The sequence below is a fragment of the Carica papaya genome, chromosome 2 (genome assembly GCF_054855325.1).
Source record: "Carica papaya isolate Zhongbai chromosome 2, ASM5485532v1, whole genome shotgun sequence".
Lineage (NCBI taxonomy): Eukaryota > Viridiplantae > Streptophyta > Magnoliopsida > Brassicales > Caricaceae > Carica > Carica papaya.
In genome coordinates this window covers 33,249,689-33,260,107 of record NC_142310.1, presented here as the reverse complement: position 1 = coordinate 33,260,107, position 10,419 = coordinate 33,249,689, and the positions used below count along the sequence as shown (strand labels likewise).

Below are 10,419 nucleotides of genomic sequence, written 5' to 3'. Positions count from 1 at the left end.
CAATTCCTATCAAACCATATACTGCAGACCAACTTTTTTCAACTTTTGATTATTGACATCTGGATGTAAAAAGAAATTAATATAATTAATATGACCCACGTTTGTTTAATGTAATGGTAAACAAAATAATTTATTAAGAAACCTTTAATATTAAATTATAAAATTTAAAATTAGTTTATTTACAATTTATTAATTAATTTAATTTCTCATACTAATGCAATCACTGGCCGTAAGTGGTGACACGGGATTCAATCAAAAGTTGTACGAAACTGAACCCAAAGCTGACAGCTGTCTTTGTCAAGGTTGGTGGGAGATATTTATATTTTTAATATTTTTATTCCCCAAGTAAAAATATAAATTATCTATACCTGGCCCACCCGGATCCAAAAATATCCAAGCATCTCAGGCGCAGCAAATCAAACCCAGGCTAAAAATTCACACCAAACGGTCACCCACCGCCTCCCTGACAGTCCAATCAAAACACTCAAAACAACCAACCCGGTTCGTTCCCACGCTCATGACTCTTCTGTCACCAACTCTAAGAGTCACAGCCGTCCTCCTTACCCCCGAGAACCGCTTTTCTGAGTCGGTTGACTCGGTGCCCGCCCGTTTTCTGAGTCACCGCAACATATATATATATATATATGCCAATTAGCGAATACATCGTCGTTGTTGTTTCAGATTTTTTTTTCTTTTTTCTTTCTTTTTTCTTCGCTCTCAAACTTCTTTCGTGGAAAATTTTATAGAGAGAGAAAACAAAACCTAGAGAGAGAGTCTACGGATATTTTCACATGTATGTTGTATGAGCGGGAGCCTTGACTCCTCAGCGGTGGACTCTGTCATGGAGGAGGACAGCACCACAAAAACTCAATATCTCAGTGGAAGAAACCGACGAAAGAAGAAGCGACGCGACGAGGAGGAGAAAAATGGAGGAGGTGATACAGAGGACGAGGAAGAGGAGGAGGAGTATGACACGGAGGTCTGGGGCTTGCTAAGCAAGAGCTTTAAGCAGGTGCAAGCCGTGCTGGATCAGAACAGAGAGCTAATTCAGATGGTGAACGAGAATCACCGGTCATTGATCTCCGAAAACCTGGCCAAGAATCCGGCCTTGATTCGCGAAATTAACGGCAATATCTCGAAGGTACTCTCTCTTTACTCCGATTTATCGGTGAATTTCTCGAGTATTGTCCGTCAACGGAGGATTAAGGACGAGACTGCAGCTCAGAGTCAAGGCTCCTAATCGCTCGGTGGCATTTCTAGTAATTCCGATCATCTTTCTCGTTGATTAAATAAAAAATAAATAATTGAGGATTTGGTTGCTGGCTTTAGGATCTGTTTCTGCGTCAGTTTTTGTTGAGGAAACAATCCAGTCATTGTTTTCTCTGTTTCGTGTCAGGTTTGTTTGTTTGTTTGTTTCTGTTTAGTAGCTGGTTTCGAAGTTTAGGTCGGGAGGAGTGGCGACGATTATTCAGTGGTTTAACATTTGGTATTTGTTGTTATTGTTTCTTATAGAATTCTGCGGCTGGAGGACTTCTTGACGTAATAAGGTATTTATGTTCCGTGTGCTAATTTTGGTTTCCTTTTGCCTCTTTCGATTTTTCTAACTACATTTTAGTTTATTGACCGATCAATTACGTTGTTCTTCCAAACAAAGTCCAATCAATTGACCTGTGGCTTACATTAATATTTGTTCAAACTGTGATTTTGTGGACTTGATCTGTCTTTGCATAAGATGCTTAGAATCAGGTGATGAGGTGAGGTGATGAGATTAATATTAGAATTGTAATAATGGGATTCAAAATTTTGACCGAAATTAATTTTAAAATTAAAAAAAATATATATATAAAAATATAATTTTTAAATTTATAAATTTTTATTTAATATAAAATTAGAAAAAAATATGTGAAGTATGAAATTGAAAATAATTTTGAGAAAATAGGTAAAAATTTGGATTTGCGATGTATTTTTAAAATAAAAATTGAAAATTGATGGTCCAAACGTAATTAAAAAAAAATGTCACGTAAGACCGCCTAGTCAGCAGTCCTGACGAACCGGAGTGCGCCGCATGGTAAGGTACGCTTACTCAGTGCCACGCGGGAGTTCACATTGGCAATCCGCGTGCCCGCAATCGGACGATCCAGATGCGTTCTTGTGCGCGTGGACGGTCCGGATCCGTTTTCTCTTCAGGTGCGATCAGACAGTCGCGGTTAAACACGATGAATGGTTCATATTCATTTTTTCTTTAAACGCGATCGTATGGTCAAGATCAAATCGCGATAAACGGTTCAGAGTCATTTTTTCTTTTAACGCGATCGGATGGTCGAGATCAAACGCGATTAACGGTCTAAATTTAAAGTAGACGAATATAAATATCTCACTTCACTCCGAACCCAAACCTTAGCCGCCAGCCTCCTGTCAGAGAAGAAGAACCAGTCACCAGATAAGGGAGTCTACCGTTGCTCGCCGCCGCACTGGAGACAACTCCGACTGTCAAAAAGGTAAAAATTCTCCTATTCGTTCGGAATTTGATTTTGAATACCCACATGGTCAAATCGGAGCAAAAGGAACCGCGGGTGAGCCGAAAATCGCGAGTAAAGTCCGGTACCGCCGTCGCGGGAAAAATAAAAAATCAACTCTGATGAGCTCGTTTCTGTTTTTCGTTTCGTACGATGTTCTCACCATTGTGTTCACCGTTTTATTTTCTACAGGTTGACCAAAGAAAAATACTCAGTCGCGAAGGTGAGTCGGTGGAGCCGCCGCATTGGAAAAATTTTTTTTCGATTTTTTTGGGCCAACCAATGCCCCCTAACGTGTTTTTTCGCAGGGATGGATATAAAACCAGTCGAAACCTGCCAAAAATGGTCAGATCGAGGCAAATTGTTGCCGCGGGCGACGGTGTCGTCGTGTCAGAATTTCAAAATTGACTAGAAAAGATTTTAACATCGATTTTGAATTTTTTGGGGTATTTTTAGATACGTAAAACGTGTTTTAATCTCTGCATTAAAATTCAGGAAACTCGAAAAGCACTAGTAGGCGCAGTAGAAAGTTCAGTATTTCGAACACCGATTCGGGTAAGAATCACTCACCTTACTTCCTGTTATGGATTTAAAGTCTAATTATGAATAATACGGTATTTTACTTAATTCAAAAAACTTCGATAACTAATTATATGTTACTAATGGAGTCGGAACTGGTATTTATTACTGTTTGTCATGTTTTAACTTATTGTTTGATCTTACAGTTTTAAATGCATGATAATACACTAGAATTGGTAAGATGATTCAGTTGTATTTCCTTGATGCATGTATTGTTTGTCTTGCGTGATTTACAATTAAATTGTGAAACTGAAAATTAAATGTAAACGGAAAATCGTTTGGTTAAATGAATTAATGAAACTGTTGTCTTACTAAATATTATTGGAGATGGTGGACGGACCGGGTACACAGGGAACCCTACCGTGATTGTTACCTCATACCGAACAGGGTATCGAGGAATGGTATTTTTGGCGCTCATACCGGACGAGGTATTGGGACGACTCGATTCACCCTCATACCATACGAGGTATTGAGGGATGGTACTTTTGGTGTTCATACCGGATTGGGTATGGGGATGGTCAGTTAGTTGACCAGTTTTGTTATGGGTTCACACGTAATGGGACATCCCTATGAATCCATAGGAATACCAATAAGCAAATAAAAATGAAAAGTTGTTGTTTTGGTCACTTGAATATGAGATTATGATGTTGTTTGTGTTATTAGCTCTATAGGGCGATTTTCGAAATATCACTACGGTAAATATGCAATAAATAGTTTTATTTATGATAAATGAATTTACTTAATTTAAGAGCTCCATTAGTTGTTTTATAATTTTTATCAACTTTCATTTCTGTATCGGTGAGTAGTGTGATATTCTTATTAGGTTAGTGTAGCTCACCTCTTCATCAACTATTTCAGATTAAGAAGACTAAGATCCAGATCCCGATCAAAAGAGTTGTGAATAGTTCACCACCCGGACTCCTTCAAAAACTAATGAAGGTCGTCATAAGATGCTCAGTTGTTTACTTTTCGTTTATTTCTTTGATTTTCGTTTGTTTTTGTAGAAGAGACTTTTCCGTAACCCTATTGGGTGTTTAAAACTATTGTGTAAGAAATGTAAACTCTAACTCTATTATTCCGCTTCCGCATTTAATTTATGATTTTATTTTCTTTTAAGTTCCGGGTCGTTACAGTTGGTATCAGAGTCGCGTTCATTGGAACCATTTCTTACACAAAAATCTTAGGAAACACCAAAAAAATGAATTATTATTCAACTAGTCCTTGTAAAATGCAGGTACAGATAGATGAGGAGAGGAAGACCCCCACTAAATCGAGCAGTCTGGGAGGGTTCGCTTCGAGAGGATGTTGACCGACTTTTGAAATGGTGGAGAGACTCATCGCTGCCCAGCAGGCCCGGGAGAAAAGAAGGGAGCTACCTGACCCTCATCCAGTGCTACAAGTTGAGCCACCCTTGCAGCGGTAGGATCCTGAGCCACCTCGATGCAACCCTGCTCCTCCGTCGTATAATCTGACACCGTCATAATACAATTCGGAGCCCCCACTGTATCATCCGGCACCATTACAGGGCCACCCGGTCCCTCCCCAGCAACATCTGACCCCTCTTCCACAGGACTCGGTTTCACCCATGATGAACCTTATAGAGATTGACACGGGGAACGTTAATGTATTTTCAAGAATGAACTGGTTAGTGACATATCACGCCACCGTTGATTGTCTTCACGAGAAAAATTGTATTTAAGCCTCCTAACAAAGAGTCATTTACAAGGTAATAAAAGTTTCGAATATTATTCTCCTCTAACAAATGTCTTAGTACATAGTGCTTTAACATTGTTGTTTTCTCTACAATATCACAACTTAAGAAAAAAATTTGTATTCAAGAGATCCCGATAGTTCAAGAGTTTCCGGATGTGTTTCCTGATGAACCTCCCAGATCACCAGTAGACAAGGAAGTTGAGTTCACCATAGACTTTCAATCTGACACACAACCTATCTCAGTTTTTTCTTACCGAAGGAATCATGTAGAAATGGAAGAGTCGAGGAAATAGATCAAGAAATTACAAGACAGTGGGTTCATCCGACACCGTGTTTCTCCTTGAAGTGCTGGAGTCCCATTTATAAGGAATGAGAGATAGAACATTAAGGTTATGTATTGACTACAGGGGATTAAACATGGTCACGATCAAGAACAAGTATTCCCTTCAAGATCAATGACTTTTTTGATCAGTTACACGGGGCGCAAGTTTTCTCCAAAATAGATCTGCGTTCAGGTTACCATCAGGTAAAAATCAAGGCAGAAGATATTCCCAAGATGGCTTTCCGAAGCAGGTACGGACACTATGAGTTCCTAGTTATGTCGTTTGAATTAACTAACGCACCAGCCATCTTCATGGATTTGATGAACCGAGTTTTCAGACAATTACTGGATCAATTCGTCATTATATTTATCGATGATATCCTAGTTTATTCAAAAAGCAGAGAAGAACACGCTCACCATCTGACTCAGGTTTTGCAGATTTTTAGAGAAAAGAAGTTGTATGCAAAATTGAGTAAATGTGGGTTCTGGTTTGAGCAGACTATTTTCGTATGGCACATTATATCAGAGGATGGAGTGTTAGTGAACTCCGAAAAAGTTGAAGCAATGCTCGATTGGGAGAAATTGACATCGGTCAAGAAATTCATAGTTTTTTTGGGGATAGTAGGTTATTATCGCACGTTTGTGGAAAGATTTTCTAGTGTAGTTGCTCCTTTAACTCGGCTCACAAAGAAGAACATCAAGTTTGAGTTGAACGAGAACTGTGAAATGAACTTTTCATAACTAAATAAGCGGTTGACTACTGCACCTGTGTTAGCCTTGCCGAGTGGGATAGGTAGATATACAGTTTATAGTGATGCCTCCTATCTGGGGTTGAGTTATGTTCTGATGCAGTATGGGAAGGTCATAGTTTATGAGTTCGGGCAGTTGAAAAGTCATGGGAAAAACTAACTCACTTGTGACTTAAAATTTACTGCGATTATTCACACCTTGAAGACTTGGCGCCATTATTTGTATGGGGAGCTTGAAACACATTCACTCAAAAGAATTTCAACATGCGTCAAAGATGATGGATAGAACTTCTCAAGAACTACGATTGCAACATCTTCTATCATCCGGGTAAGGGCAACGTGGTAGTCAACGCACTCAACTAAAAAAGTGAGGTATATTAGCTCACCTAATGGTTTCAGAATGCAAGGTAATAGGGGTCGCACAACAGATACAACTTCAAGATCTAAAGAGAGTTACATGTTTGGTCCACCTGACTATTCAACTTGAGTTGATCAAGAGAATAAAGGAAGCCCAATCCGCCGATTCCACCCTAGTAGCCCTCAAGAAAGATGCAGAATATTGAGTAAATACAGAATTTTGAGTCTCTACCGATGGGTTGCTTAGATTTCAGGATAGGGTGTGTGTTCTATGTGATAGTGAACTGAAAGGGGACATTATGAGAGATGAGGCTCATAGCTCAAAGTTTGTCATGCATTCTGAAAGCACTAAAATGTATCAAAGTATGCAATCCCGGTTTTGGTGGAATGGGATGAAAAAAGAGGTAGCTGACTTTGTTTTCAAGTATCTGGTGTGTCAGCAAGTCAAGGCAGAGTATTAACGTTCAAACGAGCTACTTCAGCCACTACTGATTCTGGAGTGGAAGTGGAAGCATATAACAATAGATTTCGTGACAAGATTATCTAGGGCATGCTCGGGACATGATGCCATTTGGATAATTGTTGACCGACTCACCAAGTCTTTCCACTTCTTAGTCATCAAGATGACTGACTCCTTAGACAAGATAACAAGAATGTATATCCGGGAGATAGTCAGGTTACATAGAGTGTCAGTGATAGTAGTATCCGACAGGAACCCCAAGTTCACTTCTCCGTTCTGATCTAGTTTTCAGCAAGCCATGGGAATGAAACTGTCATTTAGTACTGCATTTCACATTCAGACCGATGGACAATCAGAAAGGATGATCCGCACACTGGAGGATATGCTCCAAGCTTGTGTTCTTGACTTCGAGAATCATTGGGATGATCATTTATCCCTAATAGAGTTCATCTACAATAACAGCTACCAAGCAAGTATCGGTATGACTCCGTACGAGGCATTATATGGCCGCCCATGCAGATCACCGATCTGTTGGGAATAGGTGGGTGATAGAAAATTGTTCGGTCCAGATCTTGTGGAGGAGACTGCAGCTAAAATAGTTAAAATTAGGAAGAACATCCAGACGGCTCAGAGCAGGCAGAAGAGTTATGCGGACACCCGGATGAGGGATTTTGAATTTGAGAAAGGTAATCGAGTGTTCCTTAAGGTCACTCATTTAAAGGGAATCAGTATGTTTAACAAGAGGGGGAAACTAAATCCCCGGTTTATTGGGTTATTTGAAATCTTAGACAAAATTGGCACCGCTGCATACAGACTAACACTACCTTCAGAACTATCTAGAGTTCATAATGTGTTTCATGTATCCATGCTACGTAAGTACAACTTACACCTCTCTCACGTTTTGGCCCACGAGCCCCTTTCACTCCAGGAGGATCTGTCCTATGAGGAGGTACCGGTGAGTATTATGTACTGAATGAGTAGAGTACTTTGCAACCGAGAGATTTCCTTCGTTAAGGTCCTATAGCAGAATCACACACAAAGAGAGGCCACATGGGAGATAGAATCAGACTTGAGCCCAGTATTCCCAACTTTTTGATTGAATGAGAGATGGACAAATTTGAGAAACTAAATTTCTTTTAAGAGGGGAGAAATGTAATACCCGAGCCTGAAATTTGGTCAGTGATTAATTTTAAAATTAAAAAAAAATATATATAAATATAATTTTTAAATTTATAATTTTTTATTTAATATAAAATTAGAAAAAAATAGTTGGATGATGAAATTGAAAATAATTTTTGGGCAAATTGGTGAAAAATTGGGTTCGTAGAGTAATTTTGAAAGAAAAATCAGAAATTGGAGGTCAAAACGCAATTAAAAAAAATGTGTCATGGAGGACTGCCCAGTCAGCAGCCTCGACGAACTGGAGCACGCTGCGTGGCAAGACATACTTACTCGGCGCCACACGGGAGGCGACGCTGGCAATTCGCGTGCCCGCGATTGGATGATCAGGATGCGTTCCCTCATCAGGTGTGATCGGACGGTCGCGATTAAATGCAATGAACGGTCCAGATTCATTCACTCTTTAAACCCGATCATATGGTCGAGATCAAATCGCAATGAACGGTCCAGATTTATTTTCTCTTAAAACGCGATCGAGGTCGATATCAAACGTGATGAACGGCCCAAATTTAAGAAAGACGATTGTAAATATCTCACTTCACATTGAACCCAAATCCTAGCCGCCAGCCTCCTGTCGGAGAAGAAGAACCAGTCGCTGGATAAGGGAGCCGACTGCCGCCCGTTGCAGCGCCGGAGCCATCTCTGATCACAAAAAAAGTTAAAATTCTCTTATTCGCTTATAATTTGATTTTGAACATCTTCATGCCCAAATTGGAGCAAAAGGAACACTGGACAAGCCGAAAACCGTGGGTAAAGCCCGGTGCCGCCGCCGCGGAAAAAATCAAAAATCGTCTTCGATGAGTTCCTTCCCGTTTTTCGCTTCGTACGATTTTTTTACTATTGTGTTTACCTTTCTGTTTTCTACAGGTTGACCAACGAAAAACACCCAACCGCGAATGTGAACCGGCGGAGCCACTGCATCGAAAAATTTTGCCGTCGATAAGTTTTTATTTTTCAATTTTTTTTTGGCCAACCGATGTCGTTTAACGTGTTTTCTCACAGGGATGAATATAAAACTGGGCTAAATCCGCCAAAATTGGCCGAAAATGGTCAGGCCAAGGCAAACTGCCACCGCGAGCAATGGTACCACCATGTCGGAATTCCGAAATTGGCCGAAAAAAGTTTTAAACACTGATTTTGGGTTTTTTGTTGTATTTTTAGCTATGTGAAGTGTGTTTTAACATCTGCAAAAAAATTCAGAAAACTCGGGGACCGCTAATAGGCGCAGTAGAAAGTTCAATGTTTCGGACATCGATTCAGGTAAGAATCTCTCACCTTACTCCATGTTATGAAATTGAAACTTAATTATAAATAATATGGTATTTTGCGTAATTTAAAAAATTTTGATAATTAATTACATGTTACTAATAGAGGCGGAATCAGTTATTTATTACTGTTTGTCTTGTTTTAACTGATTATTTGATTTTACAGTTTTAAATGCATAATAATACACTAGAATTAGTAAGATGATTCAGTTGTGTTTTCTTTATATATGTATTATTTGTCTTATGTGATTTACAGTTAAATTGTGAAATTGAAAATTAAATGTAAATAGAAAATTGTTTGGTTAAGTGAATTAATGAAACGGTTGTCTTATTGGATATCCTGGGAGATGGTGCACGGACTTGGTACATAGAGAAACCTACTGTGAGCGTTACCTCATACCGGACGAGATATCAAGAAATGATATTTTTGGTGTTCATACCGGATGGAGACGGGCAGATTCACCCTCATATCGGATGATGTATTTGGGGATGGTACTTTTAGTGCTCATACCGAACGGGGTATAGGGACGACCCGATTCACTCTTATATTGGACGATGTATTGAGGGATGATACTTTTGGCGCTCATATTGGACATGGTAGAGGGACGACCAGTTAGTCGACTAGTTTTGTTATGGATTCATGCGTAGTGGGACATCCCTATAGATTCTCAGGGATACCAGTAAGCAAATAAAAATGGAAAGTTGTTATTCTAGCCACTTGAATATGAAATTATGATATTGTTTGTGTTATTGTCTATATAGGACGGTTTTCGAAATCTTGCTACGGTAAGTATGCAATAAATGATTTTATTTATGATAAATAAATTTATTTAATTTAAGAGCTCCATTGGTTGTTTATGATTTTTACCAACCTTCATTTCTGTATCGGTGAGTAATGTGATATTCTTATTAGATTAATGTAGTTCACCCCTTCATTAAGTATTTCAGATTGAGAGAACTAAAACCCAGATCCAGATCAAGAAGAAGGTTGTGAATAGTTTACCATCCAGACTCCTTCAAAAGCTAGTGAAAATCGTGCTAAGATACTCAGTTGTTTACTTTTTATTTATTTCTTTAATTTTCGTTTGTTCTTTTAGAATGGACTTTCTCGTATCTCTATTGGATATTTAAAACTATTGTGTAAGCAATGTAAATCTTAATTCTATTATTCCACTTTCGCATTCAATTTATAATTTTATTTATTTTTAAGTTCCGAGTCATTATAAGAATTGTAGTATGACATCTTGCTATTGCTTTCTCTTAATCCTTTTTCTCTTAG

General features: G+C 38.9%; 1 protein-coding gene across 17 annotated transcripts; it reads left to right on the top strand.

The window, feature by feature from the left end:
* The first annotated feature begins 482 nt into the window (after positions 1–482).
* Positions 483–10,349, top strand: LOC110823747 (protein ELF4-LIKE 1-like). Of its 17 annotated transcripts, XR_015817287.1 has the most exons (7): positions 1,242–2,498; positions 2,709–2,739; positions 3,012–3,071; positions 3,954–4,034; positions 4,330–8,958; positions 9,037–9,135; positions 9,488–10,173. XR_015817287.1 is itself a non-coding variant. In XM_088214200.1 (2 exons), exon 1 carries the CDS (start codon positions 803–805, stop codon positions 1,238–1,240), a length of 438 nt encoding a protein of 145 aa, XP_088070326.1. In that variant the 5' UTR covers positions 483–802; the 3' UTR covers positions 1,241–1,259; positions 1,513–1,569. The 17 variants fall into 17 exon arrangements, 1 of the variants encoding a protein (XP_088070326.1); XR_015817293.1 differs by lacking the exon at positions 9,488–10,173 and having other exon boundaries at positions 1,242–1,396; positions 1,513–1,547; positions 4,330–9,069; XR_015817292.1 differs by lacking the exon at positions 9,488–10,173 and having other exon boundaries at positions 1,242–1,396; positions 1,513–2,498; positions 4,330–9,069.
* Positions 10,350–10,419: the final 70 nt, after the last annotated feature.